General features: G+C 40.0%; 3 protein-coding genes across 3 annotated transcripts in view; 2 read left to right on the top strand and 1 right to left on the bottom strand.

Moving 5' to 3' along the window:
• LOC111262566 (aminopeptidase NAALADL1) overlaps positions 1-677 on the top strand; it is a 74375-nt gene extending 73698 nt beyond the window's left edge. Inside the window, exon 13 of the mRNA XM_022836899.2 lies at positions 289-677. Within this exon, the coding sequence (XP_022692634.1) occupies positions 289-554 (266 nt within the window). The 3' untranslated portion in view covers positions 555-677. The remainder of the gene's footprint in view (positions 1-288) is intronic.
• Positions 678-4932: 4255 nt separating this feature from the next.
• Positions 4933-7081, top strand: LOC111262571 (uncharacterized). Its single transcript, XM_022836902.2, has 2 exons — positions 4933-5220; positions 5612-7081. Exon 2 carries the CDS (start codon positions 5612-5614, stop codon positions 6746-6748), a length of 1137 nt encoding a protein of 378 aa, XP_022692637.1. The 5' UTR covers positions 4933-5220; the 3' UTR covers positions 6749-7081.
• An 832-nt stretch (positions 7082-7913) lies between these two features.
• Positions 7914-18639, bottom strand: LOC111262572 (uncharacterized). The gene is made up of 11 exons (XM_022836903.2): positions 17798-18639; positions 16038-16189; positions 14935-15010; positions 13122-13314; positions 12619-12789; positions 12065-12273; positions 11741-11815; positions 10533-10922; positions 9158-9295; positions 8533-8783; positions 7914-8147 (listed from the first exon to the last, which is right to left on the bottom strand). The coding sequence occupies exons 1-11, from the start codon at positions 17876-17878 to the stop codon at positions 8066-8068; spliced, it is 1818 nt and encodes a 605-aa protein (XP_022692638.1). The 5' UTR covers positions 17879-18639; the 3' UTR covers positions 7914-8065.
• Positions 18640-19804: the final 1165 nt, after the last annotated feature.

Below are 19804 nucleotides of genomic sequence, written 5' to 3'. Positions count from 1 at the left end.
CGGATCGCCACCATAAAAAAACCCAGATTTTCATGACTCCGGACTCTAGTTGACATTACGAACGCGCGGAGAAAGCTGTGAAGTGAGAGCTCAATTGTTTTCTAAGTATTATATTGGAACTACAGTTTATTCTAATACAGAAAAATAGTTTACACTCTATGAGTTTATTGCATCATTGATTAAATTGACGTTAGATCAAGCAAAAGTTTGTTGACGCATTCTATAGCGGAAAGAACTATTTCGTTTTCAACTTTCACTAACTATTGTTATTTTACCTGTTCTTTTTAGATGCGTACCTCCGTTGCTACACTAATTATGTTGCTGGTTATGCTGGCAGCGACGCCAGGCAGTCAATCCGTGTTAGAGCTGGGCGCTACCCAAGGATTAGTTTCGTTGGGCACAAATCTCGCGACGCTTATGATAGTCGGCTCAGGAGTAGTGTGCACTGGATTTCAGGTCCCATTAACCGTGTTTGGACCTCTAAAGCTCCCGTTTCCTGTAGCTTTTGGTTTGAAACGCTTTGGCTTTATAAAACTACGACTTCTGCTAAGTAAGCTATCTCCAAGAGCTGCCGCGCGATTTGATGTTAGCGGAATATTACCCTACTTACGGATTGTTCAGTACACGGCTGTACCTAATATCATGGGTGGAAAACCCGAGGTAGGGGCAAAAGGTAAGAGCACCACACCAGAGCCACCGCAGGCTACCTATCGACCATTTAGAGAAGTAGCTAGAACATTGCCTATAACAGCCCTAAGGCGAATTTTCCGTGAAATCGAAGAATTTGACCCCGATCGCTGTGTACTTCGCGTTCTCTGCGAACTTGCCGTGGATCCAACACTTGCTGAAGATTTTGGAAAGGACGTGATGGCCTTCTTGAAGTCTCTCGACAACAGCGACTCTACAGCCCCCTGGGTTAAATTCCAAAAAGCCATTATTTCCGGACAGCTCACTCAGTCACGCAAGGCTTGTTATCGGAAATATAATGGATGCGCCAAGCCTACTAAGACATTTGTAGTTGAAGCACGAAAACGCCTGATAGGGTCAAGTACGTCATGATACGATTGAGCAACTACAAACTTTTCAACGAATAGATTGAGCTCTAGCGCAAAAATGTTGGAACAATACGGCTCTGATGTCCGACCACTCACGTCTTCCGTACTAGTAATGATCTGTTTGTGCATCAGTGGGGCATGACTGGCAGCCGGGAGCAGTGTTGATCGTTCGCGAAAAGGATTTTGAAACACCCTGAGTTGATGAATTATTTGAATGATTGCAAGAGCTGTATATAATGAATAACTACGCACTGTCAATGAGAGGTCATTCGATTTACATCTAAGTAATAATAATTTATTTGTGAGGTGAAGCCTATTGGAAACGAAAAATAAAGGCGGAAGTTTATGAAGACACACACAGCGAGTTATTATTTAATAACCCGTAGACCCGTCTCTTTGAATACTCTTACAGGTATATATATACTTCTACGTATATATATGAACTGAAGGCATCGCAACCAGGTTTGAAAAATATAAAACCAAAAAAGTTTGGGACCTACACATGTACCTCGTATGTGATAAATGGGAGAGAATATATATATAGATATATAAGAGATATAATCTAGATCGTATACAGACATACTGGAAAATATTGAAGGAGAGGCAAATTAAATATTTTTTTATTTACCCCTGCGACGTGATAGACTTAAATAAATTGTGAAAAAGCTTCGCAGTCCCCGTGATAACCTACAACGTAACGTTCTTGCTTGCTAATGTCAACGACGTACTGGCATAGGTTTGAATCCGTCCATAGACAGACTTCGTTTCGTGCTAGGAGCTAGCTATCTGACGGAACGTTTAAGTAAGAGTTGAAGCAATTAGATAAGCTTCGCAACACTTCAACCTCTGCTGTTTTCACTTAGTAGTTTTCAATTATATTAATTCTAGTCTATGTGAAAATCGGTATTTAAAAACGGACACAGGTGGCATGTTACAAACACATAAACAGGACACAAATTCATACTTCTCTGACATATGCCCGTCAAAAATAATCCGTAATAAGCTGTAAAATCTGCCGTTAGTGAAGTAGCGATCAAATTTTAATATGAACAAAATACACCGAAAAATACGCGAGACTTTAGATATCTGAATATGCTCGGTGGTGCTTGTTCAGTTACAAAATCGTATATGTGCGCCAAAACAAAAGGCTCATACTGCGAGGTTTCTGTAGGGTTTATAGACTTCAATGATGCTAATATGCAGAGTTCTTTTTTTAAAGATAATTAGCCCCAATTAAATTATAACAATTACTCAATGACTAATCAAATAGACCTGTTTGATTAATCCGGTCTTACAAATGATCCAGGAAAAACTGCGCGAGTTAGAACTTGCCTCAACCTCAAACTAAACTGGGTTCGCTGTTTCAGCCGCGTTGACAACCCAACCTCCCAATGAATTCTTCCCATGGGACCCTATCTAATATAATTAGGGCGATAAATTGTTTAATTAATGAGCAGACACTAGCATACTGTGACATTTATTGCAAGCTGTAGTATCCTTTTTAGAGTAGAGTTACGCCGGCACAAAAAAGTTTTGATGAAAATGTCCAAGATACTTAGGTGTCAGTCTTATGGAGTGGAACATCACGAAATATCAATTGAGAAGTAGAACTGTGCGGTTTATAGGAATATCTTAAAAAACCTTACTAAAGGGAGTTCAGGAGAACAATTTTCGTTGCTTAAGGCAACTTTAGTTTTACTGAGCCTTAATTATTTTATAGTTTAGATTCAAATATTTTGAAATTTTACAAAGGCGAAGGTTCGTATAGAAGACGTTTTGAATCACCGGAACAATAATACTTCAACTAGTATTTAGCGATAGATCTGCCTCATTCAAGCGGGAGTATCAAATTCCTGTTGTGTAAGTGGGCATATTTTTCTATTCCTAAAGTTACATGGTTTGATAGCCGAACATATTTCTCTGACAAAAAGTAGGAAATGCTAGCCGTGCGCTTGTTGGATATTTCTACCATTCGATTACAGATTGGCTACGAACAGACGCAAAATACTGGTAGTTCTATAGACAACCCCTAGTAAACGGCCCGATTTTGTGCCTCAAAGGAAACACCGTCTTGCTATTAAAACGCCTGAGATATTGAAACGTTCTCATAAATGGTAGGCAACACCTTCGATGATTTCACACGTACAGGCTAGACAATGTATGAGATAGGCCTACAGTTTTTATTACGACTCTCCTGATAATTTCCAGCTGGGTAGACGAAAAATTGCTTTCAGCTTTAAAATTTTCGTTCTACGTAATATTAAAGAAACGACAAATATCAATTTACTTCGTTCACAGACGTTTAATCGCTTAATTTGCCTGAATCTAGTACTAGCCCTGATTCAGTGATCGCGTTTTGCCGATATGTTGATTTTTCAGAGAATTCCTGAGTTGAACCTTTTTTGGGCAAATGACCGGAGAAGGGCGGGTTGCAAGTAGCAGTCTTCAACAGAAATGACGATGTCGAACAGGTTGTCACCAGCTGTCTGATCAAACCGAATTCCAACGCAGTCAGATAGCGGAGGGGTCGCCACCATAAACAGTCAGAATCCCTGAAGCGTCGTATTCTAATTGGGCGTTTAGTCTTTTTCATATTGTTATGCTAACACCAATAAAAAGCTCCACGTAGCACTCGGATATGCTATTTTGATTTCTGTACCTAAACTACAAAAATTAGAATCGAAGATGAACTCGTTTGCATTTTAGTATGAACTCTAAGGCAGCACAAACTATCAGTTGAGCTTTGAGTTCGTACAGATCAGTGCTTCAGATCATAAGATCTGTTGAAACAGAGCTAATCAATTTTTCTTTCTTCACAATCGGTGCCTAGCCAATGTCATGGCAACAGTACTAATGAGTCACCTAGGTATATCAACATGTTGATACTTCAGAGATCGTTTTCCCACTGAATTTAAAATTTTATTTAGATTATTTCTAAATTGTATAGGGAACCTTCACAGAGACCATAGAATGTAGAGTTTGTGAGAAATGCAACTGTTTGTTATAAGTCTATATGATCGAATTTATTTGGAGTGCATTGTATTTACTTGAACACATTTAGTAGCAGAATCGACAAACCGCAACTCGTTCTGCCGCGCGTCGACAAACAAAGCTTCCAGAAACCTGATCGCATGTGTGGGTGCACCAGATATGCGAAAACTGTGGTAGATATCACAATGCTTTGGAACGTCTGGTAAACTGTTCAAGTTAACGTATTAAAAATTGAACTAGACTAATACACCAATCCGTTTGACGTGAAGAACTTTATTGTTTCTACGTAGATCGTGATTTCAATCTACATATATAAAATACTTGACTACCACTAGCAAAAGTAATTGTATTTAAACAAATTTGCAAAAAATGAGAGAAGTTTCGTTTACTATAAGAGCAATTTTGTGGTGATCATGTTAGGAGTACGTAGCGATTTGCCTGGCACTCTTCTGCAAGTAGCTGAACACGTTTGGCATCACATTTTGCTGCTGCTGCTCGATGGATGTATTTGTTTCGCGTCTTAAACAGAGATTCTCGAATTCTTGTCACCCATAGTTTTCGTATAGAGTTGACGCATGTAATGAATGGTAGATTATACGAATCAAAAAGCAAGATCTTATTACGCTGCTAGCACTACAATTATTTCGAAGTAATTATGTTTAAACGGTTTTTTCGGGGGTGGAAAGTGTCTTTAATCTATTCCGTAACTTAATCGCACTTTTGTTTGTTATTGTATTATGTCTATGTTCAGTATATTAGGTTTATGTTCTATACATTCAGAATTCAGCAGAGCAAATTAAATGGTTCAGCGTATCAATGATTAATGGAGTGATCTACATTGAAGTCAGTTGCAAAGGTCTGTTCTGATTTTTCAAGGATCGAACAGCTTTCAACGAACCAGTGTTAGGCACAACTAACGACGACCCGTCGATCTGTCGTCAGCGGTGCCTTCTCGCTCTTGGGGTGGTTGTGGTGTTTTCCTAAGGCATCGCCCTCTCTCTTTACGCTGCTCTCTAAATCGGAGCTATGGCGCGTCGGGGGCTAATGACAGGTACTTAAGATCGACCGGAGCAGACACCGCAGGCGAGACGTCTCTAAGAGAACCGAATGCAAGAAGGTCTGCCAGGACAAGCGAGATCCTTTCTTTTATGCGGCACCATATGCCCTACATAAGGTAAATTTTTCACTAACCCAAGCTCCAGTTTTTACCACTTTTTTTTACGAGTAAAGTACGTGCAGTAGTTAAAGGCTTGTCCTACTAAGGTGTAGACTCAGTGGAATATGGTAATCGCTGTTAAGCCAAGCTTCCTCAACCTTTCTCATTGCCAATAAGTAATAAATAAATTAATAAATAAAGTGATAAGATAAAATCATTTGTTTGTCTATTGCTAAAATTTGTTTGCATTTACACAAAACACCAATCTGTTCTACGATAATCGAAAGCGCACAAGAAGCTTCCCCTGATGGTACAGAAATGTGTTTACTTAAACCGGTGGTTTGTACACCTTATTGTATTCTTTAGAATTTGTGCTTAAAATCTAAAATAAGTTGTTTGGTTTTTTCAGATGCGTCTCTTAGTCATCGTAAATTTGTTCCTGCTGCTTATCGTAGCCGCCTCTGGGCAGCTTCTGGAGGCGGCAGGCGCAACGCAGGGTCTAGCAGCGCTGAGCAGCAGTCTTGTGAGCTTAGGAAGGGTGCTACTCCCAGTTGGTCTACTGAAAACTTTAGCTCTCATTGGACCGTTAAAGCTAACTCTACCGGCGCTCTTTGGTCTTAAAGCCCTAGGTCTGCTGAAGTTAAAGCTGCTTCTTGCTAAGGCACCATTACTTGCACCACTCGGCCTTGGTATCGGAAAAGTCAAGCTAGCTAAAGCAAAGTTGGGGTTAGCAAAAACGGCGGCTTCCACCGCAGCCAACATCAAGTTAGCCCTTCTTGAGCTACCATTCAAGGTCAAGGCTATGAAGATAGGCGCCATTGCGGGAGCAAAGGCTGGAGGCAAAACAGGCTTGTTTCTTGCTCAAAATCAACCTCAAATTCAGCTTGTCGATCCTATAGTAATCCCCGCTTCCGCCCTGCTCAGCCAAAACAGAATCCCCGATAGACCTTCGTCTCTGCTTGTCCACCCGACATCCTCTAAAGGCTATTCTATGTCAGGACCTGAATTCAAGGAGCCGTTATACGGACGTGAGCCCACAATGACGACGCCTCTACCCGCATTAGCTTATACTCTGAAGCCGCCCGCATATACTCCAGCGCTACCTGCTTATACCCCACCTCCATCTGCATACACTTCGGAGCCTGTTCCTGAACCGGCTTATACTCCAGTCGCCTATCAATCGCATCATCGACTTCGCCGTGAAGCAAAAGGGGCAACGCCGTCAGCTGTCCCCGAAGAAGCCCTTCGCCAGGTTTTCAGTTACGTAGATCAGTACGATGTGGACCAGTGCATTCTTCGTGTGGTGTGCGAGCTGGCTGTCAACCCAAATCTTGACAGTTACCCGGGCGACGATGTCACTAAGTTTATGCTGTCGCTGAACGACAGCAACCCAGAAGAGCCTTGGACGCCGTATAAGAATGCTGCCATTATGGGCCTGACCCACCGCTCACGCGAACAGTGCCAGAGCAAATTCAGCCTTTGCCCTGTAGAAACGGAAGGTCTTCTACGACTTGCGAAGATTCGTCTCGAAGGTTACGACCTATAGTGCTGAGTGAGCATTAGACAGCACGATCTCATTCAGCACTGAGCGCTGAGTGAGATCGTGCTTTCTAAGGATGTAGAAAACCATAGTTTCTACTATTATTATTTAGAAAAGCACGAAAACTTGGCACAGGTGACCACGAGCCCGGACACTATTTATAAATGCACCCGTCGTTTCGCAATAGGTTCGACACTTTTATCCACCCGCCTATTTAATATAACGTGCGTTCTTGATTTTTAGCGTGTTATGACGAACGGCTTTTTCTCCTTGCACTGCCTATGCACTCGTGCTTATAAAGCCCAAATTAGAAGCCTAATAAATGTTTTGTTATCACCAGTTGATTCGTCATTCTTGTATGGCCATCCGCAGCATATATAATAATTAAACGGAGCCTTTTATAGTAATAAAGACGCATCCACGAATCCATTACTAATATGATGAAGATAAACGCATTACATAAAGCTAAACACTATTTATTAAATTCAATTTTTTAACTTCGAGCATAATTAGTTGTCACATCCCTAACCTATTTTTTAATTCTCTTACACCATATACCCATAAACTACTTATCTCAAACCACAGAATATTAGCACTTTGCATATGGATAAAGTAGTTTTGCATTATCTAATATTTACGCCAACGTCCATTAATCAAACATGTCGGACATTAAGATAAGTAGCCTAACTACAACCCTGAAAGATAATTTGCGATTCCAGTTACTAGCTTTGCCGTAGAAGATGCTTCTAGTGTCTGTTTGTCACTCTAACAAAATGAATTATCTATCGTGAATTGTCAAAAAGATAATTTCACAGGTTGTGCAACAGCAACTTATATACAAATAATCGTGACTTATTCACACGTGCGTCACCTAAAGCCTTATTTATTAAAATCTTGTTCAATTACGTTCCGCTAACAACCTTTCTGTATTAGCTTGCTATAGCTTCAGCACTGAGCCGATTTCTGATTTTCAGATATTTGCGATTATTTATTTTGTCAGTTTTTAACGCGGCTCGCCTCTAAATGAGATGTGATCTAGACTAGCAATTTTATACACTAATTTCTGTTTCGTGATCTTAAATCTATTATTATTATTCAAACCCGTATTCAGCCGTGTACACGGGATAGGCATTTATACGACATATACTACTGAATTCAATACAACGGTACGTTATCGAACATTATGATTACATTTATTATTTTCTAATATTAATATATTTAAGTTCGTTTTCAGTTGTTTACGTCTATTTTACAGGTTTAATGTACATCAACCTCGAGAGTTGGTTGTGCGATTTTTGCCTTAATAGGCTCGCCGCTTCGATTTCATCGCCTTTGTGGAGGCATCAGATATGGATTACCTTGGCCAGCCGGCCCTCGCATATACGGATGGTGTTGATTTGACGGTCTGAAAGAACAACACAAAATTTGCTTATTGACTGTACAGTTTTACTAAGCAGCTATGGTAGCAATGATAGTAGGCTCGTTTATTATTCTTTTACCATAGTAACTTTTTGAGATTTAAAAAAAAATAAGACTTTAACCGCTTCCTGCATCATTAATTCTACTAGATGTTAAGACGAAACTGTAATTTTCATTGTTAACCACCAAACTAAAGAATGGAAGAATAAAATTCTGCTTTGGACCACAGTTCATGATAATCCAGTGCTAAATCCACGAGCGATTAATCAGCAAAGATGTGACTGGCCACTATTGTAACAAAGTTTGTGCTACAACAGATTCAGCGAATGATTTGTCATCAGCTACTAGCAGCTGTCTTTATCGATGCTTACCTATAGTGATCTCTAATTGGTCCTCCCGGTCCGGGTGCATTGCCAGATGGCGTTGGCGGTAGGCCCATTGGTGGCCGATGGTGGTGTGGGTTTGCTGGATAATATTGGTGTGGAGGTGGTGGTGGAGGCGTTGAATAGTCCTGGGGGGGTACTGCGGGAGGCGGTCCATGCAGGAAATAGCTAGCTGCCCCTGGGGGAACGTAACCACCCTGCCCTCCAGGTGACACCCCGACGACAGGCGACGGACGGGACTGCAAAGCACGATCAAAAATTAACGCTCAAGTCAATAAAAGGTACATTTCTCGAGTATTAACACTGCCATATTAATCTAACGCCAACAATTTTTATACTTAATGCAGAATTGGCGACCAAAGAAGATCTATCATAAGAGAGACACAGTGCACAAAAAGCTCGCCGAAGGTGGTCTGACTAAATGCATCTCCGAAAAATTGATACTGAATAAACTAGCAAGCTGACACTCGCCTTCTGCATCTTGATATAAAGTCTCTGAGGTTTCTGAACGGTTCTCATTTTACCTAGATCTCCGCAAGTCGGAATTTTTATTACCTTTATTATCTTACTAGAAAAAATGTATATATACATATACATATATATGAGAACTTACATGGACGGAGGGTGATCCGGCCACGTGTGCGGAAGGCGGCCCCTGGCTGTTGTGGTTTCTTGGCAGTGGCGGGGGTGGCCGGCTATACAGTCCGCTGCTTAGAACAGGCACCGCGCTTCCCGCGGCTCCGACCGGTGCCTGTAATAGCGAAAGAGAAACTCTGGGTTAATACACGCGTTAGTCCTCGACATTTTAGAAATACCTCTCCTCGACTATACGAAGACGCCACTAAAATGAATGTGCCCAGCATATATAGGTACATGATGAATTCTTCAGGAATAAGAAATCTCTAAGGTAGAATTTCTTTAGGCTAGCGTTCCTGACAGGTTGGATTACAGCAAGTCCAATCAATTGTAATTGATCAAAAAGAAGAACATAGTTAGCGCACTGCAGAGTACGAACGCCCAAACCCACGCTTTGTAAAATAATTGTGACACATGTAAATATTCTGAACATCAAACTTGGCCAGCCTGCGGTAGGCTAAGAGCAATAGTTTTGATTTGCCACACATAAGCACTCCATAGAGGATCGCATTATCAGTGCTTAAATACCCATAGTTATCTTACTGTTAGTTGCAAAATACGTCCATTATGGCTGAGCATAGGATCCTACATGCATTTTAAACAACCACCAATTCCATGTCGCGGATGCAGGGTCACTTCCATAGCTACAACTTGTTTATCCGTTGCCATTATTCCAAGCTTCAAATAGGCATCAATTGGCCGCTTTTTTTAGTCAACTGTTATCAACCGGTTTAACCGGAATCATCGATATAATTATAGCAAGACCCTCTTGGTGGTCCCTTTGAAACAAACAACGCAATCTTGCGTGCGAACCACACAAATCTCAACTAGAACCCTCTAGTAATTGCCGTGAGCCAGAATCCATCGAGAAAAATGCCGTTCATATAATTATGGTGGAGCATGCCGATAAAGGTGACTCTTTGGAAACTAGGACTCGTCTAGTAAAACTCGAACTGCTGTACACTTGCTCTCACCCAGAGTCTTTACAGTACTGATCGAAGAATAGCTTTTAACTCAGACATATTCCACCGAATAACGTGTTAGTCGTAGAAGATATTTTCGTCTGGCGCATGGCGCAGTTCTAAGTCTTTGTAGCAGTGGTAGGAAACGTCAAACATTGTTGTTGCTTTTGTTCTTAATGCGATTGTTGATGTTACTATATTTATACAGGGTTGATTTACGTGTTGTCCACACCCTTGTACAGGATGCTGTTTCTTTAGCTTGACGATAGACCTTAATCCGTTCTTTTTGTTTCGTCTCCACTTTCCAACATCTCTGTGCTTTCTTTCGTTGTCACCATTTCTGCTGCCGCGGTCGCTGCAGTGCAATTTGCTTTTTTGCTTGTAGCTCACCTGGGGCGGCGGCGGAGGCACGACGGGGGTAGTTGTCTGGTGGTTGTTAGCGTGATTGTGCGGAAGTGGAACCACCTGCGACTGTTGTTGCGGTTGTTGCTGCTGTTGAGGCGGTGGCTGCTGCTGCAGGACAGGGTGCGCCTGTGGTCCATGCGGAGGTTGTTGGTTGAGGCTGTGCTGTGGTGGTGGAAGAACCGGGGGTAAAGGTGTTAATCCGCCGATTGGTGGACCTCCTCCGCCAAATGGCCCGCCAGTCCCTTGCGAGCTCGATGGAGGCGCTGTCGGGTGCGTGACACCCAGTACCGGAATGGCCGAAGGCGGTTCGCTTGGTGGCGGGGCGTAGAATTGTGGCTCCTTCGGCAACGGCGGAGGTGGTGCTACCGTACTGCCCTGTGTTCGCGCAGGCCAAGATTGACCGGTCGGCAGCAAACCAAAAAGAATGTCGGCAGACAGACAGGATTTAAGATGGAAGGGAGGGGGTAGCGAAAGATTCAAATTTAAGTTATTAGAAATGGGAAATTAGGAATAGGGAATAGCGCAAAACCACCATCGTATCCGATATTTGATAGAGCAGCACACCAAGTGATTAGGAGCCGAGCGGAGCCCAAGATCGTATCAGAAACGGGCCACAGCACGGGAGCACACGGCGTTACACAGTCAGGCACGGAGGAAGAAAAAAGAAAATACCGGAGGAAAACCCCAGAGAAAAAGAAAAAGATTAAGACAAAAAACGACAATCACAAAAATAAAGAAACCACAGAAACAAACAACAGATGAAGAGATGAAAAAAACGATAAACATTAAAAAAAGAAAAAGTCAATTTAAAATTGAGTGTTACATTAACGTGGCTAGCATGCTGGTTTGCGTCGTTGACAGAATCAAGGTAAAAAAAAACTTTGTCAATGCTTCTTACAAAGTTTTTTAATAAGAATTTTGCGTATATTTAAAGAGTTATTGTTATCAGTATTCTTTTAAGGTAAACGTTTTTCTTTATCTATTCTTGTCCTTAAGATATATATGGGAAGATCACTTCATGGGGAACTTCTATCTGCTTACTCCAATAGAGGTTGGAATGTTGGACAAAGAAAAAATGCTTTTCTCTGTCTAACCTAGATACATGAGAACCTCATAATTAAGCGCACAAACTCAGCCATATTTCAACTGTAAAATAAATGAGTAATTTATGTGTATATCGCGTAAGTACGAACCATTCCAAGGGGTGGCATGGGTGGCATCGGCAGGTTTTTGCTTTCCTGGGGTGTATGAGGCTCTTCTTTCTTTTCCTTAATATAAAATAATAAAAAGTATAAAAGTTATTTATCGACCAAAAGAGGGACAACTAATAACAAGATATATGCTACATACGATTAAAGCAGCACTAAAACGTGAAGTTACATTGTTTGTCCTTTCTGCAAGTGTGCTATTACTTTTTGTAGCAGTGTTACTCATAGAGACTCGGCGTGTGCGGAAGAGAGATTAGCTCTCTAGCGTCTAATAATTTGCAATATACATATTCTTTTTTTCTGTCTTACCTTTTTACTAAGTGGCGAAGGCGGTCTCTGTGGAGGTCTTCGTGGTGGCGTTGGACATACTTCTTCCTCATCAGGCGGCGAATCCTGCGGAGTGTCTGGATTCGCTGTAGAGTACAAATCTAATATTTGATGGCAAATATCCTCTAACAATTCGACTGACACCTCCGAAGCAAACGCTTCCCACCATCGACGTTGACTTGACGTTCGGCCTACGATAGACACAAATAGATATGTCCTTGGCACATGCTATACAAGATGTAAGGAGACGTACCCATTAACACTAAGAGTTGTTCTTATTGTTGTTCAGGACATACAGATCGCTAATAACATAATAATTTAACCAAATACATCACAAACAATAAAGATTATTAATATCCTTCAGCGAAGACTGATTTTATGTTATTTAACGAATACGATGAATTCAAAATAACCGCCAAATGTCAGACTTACATTTTCGAGAATTTCGCAAAATATGCGAATGAGCTCAAATTGTGTAATCATTTTTATTATTAATTTGTGTCAATCGCTTATTATGTCAAATCGCTTAAAGTTACCTTGCCAGTCGGAAATTTCAAAGTTGGATAATTTGCTTGCTAAATAGATGGCAGCGATTGCAATAATCTCCGGCTCCCACTGTAGACATAGAGTACTTTGTAACGAGTCGTTGATAAACGTCCAAGCCATTTGCACCATCTGCCCTATTGTATCCCGGTCGCCGTGAATTGCTGTGGAAATTTGACAAAGAATTCAATAATCGAAAACGCCGTACGGTATTAATAATGCTGACATATATGTATTTATGCACATAGCCAAGCTTGCACTTATCTTTTGAAGAAGTTAAACAGTTAACTTCCACATCTCAAATTTGAGTACAATACAAATATGATGGAATGTAGTACTTTTGTTTGAAAATTAGTTAAAGCTACACGTCACCTCAATAGCAAATGATACAAAAACATTATTAGATATACAAAAGAGTTTAATATCTTCTTTAGGCATCCTTGCTGGTATAAAAAAAAATAGTGACTATTGGATTGAAATTATATATGATACGCACCTTTTGCGTATCGCAAAATGAAATGGTACGGGTGCGCTACTTGCAAGTCGAATTTGATCGTTTTTAGAAGAATCCGCTCCAAGGTCATTACTTCTTCTTTCGGGTCATCTCCGAACGTTTCTAACTGCTTTTGCGTAAGGAATTCACTCGCCGTCGAGATTATTTGTTTGCACTTTTTCGGAGTTTCTTCTACCTGTTCGAATAACCATTAGAGGATTAGCGTGTAGTTGATATAGAGTACAGTGAAAAGCACTTCTGTTCGTCAAAGTATTGTATAATTCGATTGTTCACTGATAAAGCGAAAATACTGTGATTTAAACAAACTGTTGTACTGGCAATACACGGAGAGAAGCGAAAATCTCTACATAGTTGAAGAAAGCGTCTCTTGACAGTAGAATTTTTACTTAACTTTATTCAGTAGCAGGATATTCGCACATTATAGCATCAAAGAGCCAATTTAGCTGTGCAACACATTTGTGAAAGAGGCTGCCTGATACCATTTATATATTTCTGTAATACTTTATTACAATGTTATCCTTAGAATATGCTTAAATAGTTTTGATTGACTAATATCAGAGTACCTTGCATGTTTATAGCATAACATTATAGGAATAGAGAAACTGGGGTGCCTCAGTTATGCGCTGCACAATTAAATCAGATAAACAGATATGAAACTAAGTTTTCTGCAACCTTTTGCGTATCTAACTACTATTTACGACGATAATGATTTAATACACAACCAGTTCCATCAAGGATTACTAAGCTGCACAGGAACACAACTGTTGTTAACATGAAATATTGGGCGCAGGATTATCTCGATATTTGTATTGTACGAGCGCGATACTCGACAATTCCTATTCATTAATACACGCGAAACTTGCTGTTGTCATCCTGCATAGTTCTACTGATGCACACTTCGTTTGTTGTTCTATATGAAATATCTTCTAGAAAGGATCTCCTTGAAACAGCATGAGATCAAACTTTTGGAAAGCTACATATCATCCTATCACTTTAATAACTGTTCATGTAGAACAACTACTTTTTTATTAGGGCTAAAGGATCTTGGTTGGAGTTTTTTTGCTAGTGACTTACTGCTTGCAAGCATGGACGCAACTATGAATTTGCTTAGACTTAAGAACGTGCTGTTATTCATGCCTGAAGATAGCTATACGATCAGACTATGCTAGAAAGTTGACCAGTAACAAGCGTCGTGTGCACCTTTACATTTTATATCAGACCACAGCGTACAAGCCGATCAACTCGTCTTTTTAATATAAACTGACTATCCACTGTGCGCGAAATATTCCGGTAGGTGTCGCATTCTGCGAATTAGATTATGGCTTTTGACAGGGTTGCGTTTGTGCTACCGCTAGAGTGATTCGTTTCACATAAAGTATCTATAAATGTAACGTATAAACCTAAACAACTTCCTAAATGACAGCGATTTCGTGTCATAATGACCTGAACATTTGTCATCACTTAAAAACAGTGAACCTGCACCAGTGATGCTCGGCATAACCGTATTCATGCTAACGTTTGAAGCAAAGATACAACGGTAATATTTTACCGCTATATGCACTATCAGCGTTCTTGTGTCATCTCGTATGCGGCTTTCGTTTTGCCTATAGACATACATCAAACGCTTGTAATACTTCAGCGATTCCCTCGTGCAGGTCGGATCCGGCAGTAAATGCTGTATTTACCATTGTTTTTAATCCAAGGTATTGTATTCTGTGATGTGACAGCACTTATAGCGTGTGTTAATAGCAAGAAATGCTGCTTTGCTGGAAAAGCGTGTGACTATCCAACTTGCCTTTCCAGCGAGGAACAGACAACAACAAGATGTGATGAATCGCGGGAACTGTTTAAAGCTGTGAAACATATAGAATCTGGAAAGAAAAGAGCAACAAAATGTCAGTAATTGCTTTATTCTCAATTACTATTGCAGGTGGAACGATTATTTTAAAATGCGAAATTGGATGCGACGCAAAGCACAAAGAAACAGCTAGAAATGCGGCACGCAAACGCTCCACGCGCTTCAAGCGTAGATTTTATGGTGGTATAGGGCGATACCAAAATTTCCTAACGTTTTACCATAACATATAATATCTCAAGCGAAGAAAAAGCAGTTCCAAAGGTGTGTTAATTGTACTGAAAGCCACAGATTTGTGTGGAGTGAATGCCGCCAACCAAAGCAAACGAAACCAAAAAAAAAGACAAAGCAGTTTTGGTGCGATGTACAACGTACGGGTTTACTGTGAGATTAACAGAAACAGTTGGCGCTTTACGGAACATATTCTAAAGACATAGGATCCTAAGATATATAAAAAAAAATCACCGCAGTGTCTAAGTAATAATAGCACAGTCAATAATGAAATTCTCCGGAGGAGGTACGCTTTGTTCTTGAACGAAATTTATGATGCTAATGTGTAAAAGAAAACTGCAATAAATAAGAAAAAAATATTCGATTAGCAAAAAATTTCGATAATAAAAAATAAAGTATGTATCTATACGCTCAGAACAATGCTACTTGTTGTACATTTCGTGCGTTTTCTACTCTTAGCTCAAATCGATCTGGGACCGTAAAACTCCAGGATGACTACAACCAGACCAGTGACATTTAAGATATATCAAGTATTCATTTGACACCACATTACCATATATGACCGGTCTATCAGGCTTTGAATCGTAAACGAAAAATCTACATTTAGGAGATAACAGTGGAAATCTGTTTACCTTAAGTACCTAAATATAGACGCTGTGTTACCTCAGTGGTAAGTACGTCAAGCGATTCATCATCAGACTGAACCCATAATCATGAAGACAAGGTTTTAATCATTCCTGTTTGTTACAGTAGCTATACATCTTCAATATTGTGTAACGGTCGTTGGATCAAAAGGTAAAAAGTTTTCTCACCTGTGAAAGTACACAATACCGCTTGCCGTGGTCTCACATTTAAGTCCCAATTTAGTGCCGACTTTCATAATAAATCGTGCACCCTCCCGTCGATACCGCATCTCCTTCACGTTTGATATGCCATCCAGAAAGGATGGCGTCTCACGTAATGCCTGGAAGTATAGCGCACCGCAAAAATGGTCACCACTATAATTTAACCTTGATAACTAAATTTAAGGCGTAGGAAAGCGTGTTTTGCTATATACTCTATTGACATCGTAGAATTAAAAAATACTTACGATAATTAATCATAAGAACGAAACTGGCTATTTAGATCTAAAATAAACATTCCTGGCCCGTCTTTCTATATTTGTAAATAGACATTGCAAATGGTAAATCTTGTCGCAGTCTCTTCCTGATGAGCTTAGCAGAATAATTTCACGAATAATCGTTCGCATCTTGAATAAATAGAAGTGTTCGATAATTTCGGGTTCCTTCGAAAGAGATGTTTGCTAGACGGATGTATGCAACTTCCAATTAAATGCAGTCAATGAGCTGAAGAAACCTTGTTCTCAACTCACTGTTTGGATCCAACTGTTAAACAGATCTTATGAAAAGCACGGTCTGTACGAAGTCCTAAATATATACACTGAATTCAGCTAGAAATAAAATTTGAGGCCTCTGGGGACGAAGATGATTTTATCAATATTACGATTAAGGAAGCGTAGCAAACCTGGTGTATTTAGGGGTAATAGCACACTGAATATACTATTTGTGGATAGAGAAGCCTATGTACTAAGTAAACATGCTTTAACTGTGTTTTCAAGTAAAATTCAGAAGCTTTTTTGGGTCTTGGCCATTCGTGTGAATTTGCCCCAATGTATGTTCAACATCGTATAAGCTATTAAAGCTAAAAGACACACTAACATTTAAAAGTACAAGCCTACCATAAATTTGTGAAAGCTGAATTACCCCACATTTGGGCAAAAACCTATACAACAAATATTACAAAACCTATACAATAAACCTAAACAAAAAATATTATGGGTTGCCTGCTCCAAATAGTAGGTTTGCGGGCTTTCCTTGTTGTACAATTGCTATTAAACGATTACACTATGCGCTTACATAAGGTTCAGGTGACAAAGTAAATAAAAAATACTGATTTGAATCGCATTATTATTTTTTTTTTTAATTTTATTTCCACGTTAACTTCCAACTTTTAGTTATTGCTACTGAACACCTAGCCATGTATTATTGTGGTGGACGGTTCCATATTATAAATACTCTGCGAAAATATCCTATGATGTCATTGGTTTGGCAGAGATTTAATTAAGGTTAGCTTACTAGTAAAATCCACAGTTTACTCAAAAACGAACCGGAAAATATCGAAATCGCTGCCCATCTTGCAATGTACTCACGCCGAAGCAGATCGCTCGGGTAATCGGTGGTTACTCAAATTGTGTAACTTCCTAGTTCCCAAATTTATATGTAGGCATATATAGAACATACGAAGTCCTGTCAGGTAGTTACGTCGCATGGCTATTTGTTCAAAAAAAAATACAAATTATAGAAAAGCAGCATGGGATGAATTTTATAATATTAGTGAAATAAAGCGGAGAGCAAGACGACCAACGACTTTCGGCGGCAAACATCTAGATAAGAGAAAACTACATTAGCTGTATCTCTACTGAATGCTGCAGGTTTTATCAAATTCGCAATATATTGTGACGATAAGCACGGTCCGATGCAGCAAACTTTCGTCGTCGTCAAGTGGCACTCACCTGTTTATCGTAGTACCAATTCGGCATCTTGAAACGTATTTCTGGTGGCGACATTTTCGCAGGCGGCTTGCACGTCACCATAAATTCGGCCGACAAATTTTACTTGACTTTGTGTTGCAAAAATGATATATAGCTATCCTTAGGTATTTGCCAGAGAGTAAATCTCTGCGAGCACTTGTTCCTGACGGTCGCATGCACCAATCACAGATTCGGACCCGTCACTGGTCCACAATTGCACACGCAAGCAGTGGCACGGGCTAAACCTGCGGTAAACCCGGCGAACGGCGGGCGGGGCTGGAAATCCACTGGCAAACCCCTTTCCCTATATACACACCGTTTCCATTAACTAATTGATCATCGCTGCATGCACAGGAAGCGAGCTGTCTTTTATTTTTTTCCTAGTTACACGGTCTCACTTTCAGCACAACACTGATAGGCACGCTAAGCACAGAAAACGAAGAAAAATACGAGGTTGTTCGGCTATCGTTTCACGTTCCACTACGACTAATAATATTGCTCGTTCTACAACTTCCTGCAGCACCATACCCCCAAGCCGCTATGGTATTGGTGTTTTTTTCGACGCGATAATACAACGCGCCGTAGGTCACAATTGACCAACAACAATTCCCACGTACGCTAGCCAACTCCTTAGGTAATCTGCCTACAGGAGTTGATACGAGAGCGGCCTGCAGGCTGATACATGAAATTACAAAAACTAAAATAAACTTTAATACCAAAAATTTCTGATGCGTTCGTCTCCGACACGCACGACACACCATCAGACAAAATACTAGCGTGTATGTCTCGACAAGCAACAGTCAGTCGCCCATCTGCTCGAGCTCCCGGCTGTGCTGCTGTGCAGACTACTAACAAAAACACAAACAGAACGCACATAACGCAACACGAAGTGTGATCATATTGACATGGGCGCCGCCATGACAGTTGAGGCCGTGAAAAGGATCGAATGTTCAACGCGCCGGTAACCTCTTGCAGACAACTAGAAACGCCCGGTGGAAGACTAGCAGACGACAAGGCTATTGTTATTTTCGAGTGGTGTTATTATTTACAATAGCAGATGGCGGGATTTAACGTTTTAATAGAGTGTGAAATAAATCAATGTCAAGTATGTTATGAAGGGCATTACTTGAAAACCAAACGAACTTGAAGGCATCTTGACAGGGATTAACGATAGAAAAGAAGCGGTGTGACATATAGCGAACGTTAGTAAACGAGCATAACAGAATTTCTATATGCTGTGATAAGTTGTTAAAAAGCACTCCGAAATTGGTGAGAGGGTCTCCGTAAAAGACGATACTAGAATAGAAACAAAACAGATGCTCTACGACACAGAGATAACAACAACACGATAACGATTTCTACACATTTTACCAACTGTGTGTGCATTTTTATTGGGGTTAAGAAAACGTTCTCGTCGTCAACGATGCTGAACTATTTGACACGTGTTATTGATTATAGCTGAATGCCTATTTTTTCTTTTTCAATACATGTATATTTACCAAAAGCCGATTGGACGGAGAAATCTCATTTAATTTTTATGGCTGGATTATCGTTTTTCCTGTTTTGAGTTGCGGCAACGATTTCTTTGCGCGCGAAAAGTGGCTGAGGCTTGTCGTGCCTATAACTATTCGCTTGTAAAAACCGTTTATATTATCGCATAAATAAGATACAATTGGGGATGGTTTTCATAAGAAAAAAAACATTATTAAAAATACTTTAAAGAATTGAGAAAACCATGCTAATTGATGCTGAATATGGATAAGTAGTGCGTGAATGGGGTACTTTTTTACTATAAAATAAACATATTAACTAATTATCTTAAAAAGGTAACTCGTAATCTATCTAATAATATCAGAATGAAGGTTCTGAGATAATATCTGTAGAATTTATTAATCGTTCATAATCATATTTTATGTGTTAAACGTTCATTCTGCTAATAAAGTTTTTAAAAAATTAGATGATGTCAACGGCACTTTGGGTTACAATAAC

The sequence above is a fragment of the Varroa jacobsoni genome, unplaced genomic scaffold (assembly GCF_002532875.2).
Source record: "Varroa jacobsoni isolate VJ856 unplaced genomic scaffold, vjacob_1.0 scaffold_675, whole genome shotgun sequence".
Lineage (NCBI taxonomy): Eukaryota > Metazoa > Arthropoda > Arachnida > Mesostigmata > Varroidae > Varroa > Varroa jacobsoni.
This window is presented reverse-complemented; position numbering and strand designations above follow the sequence as displayed.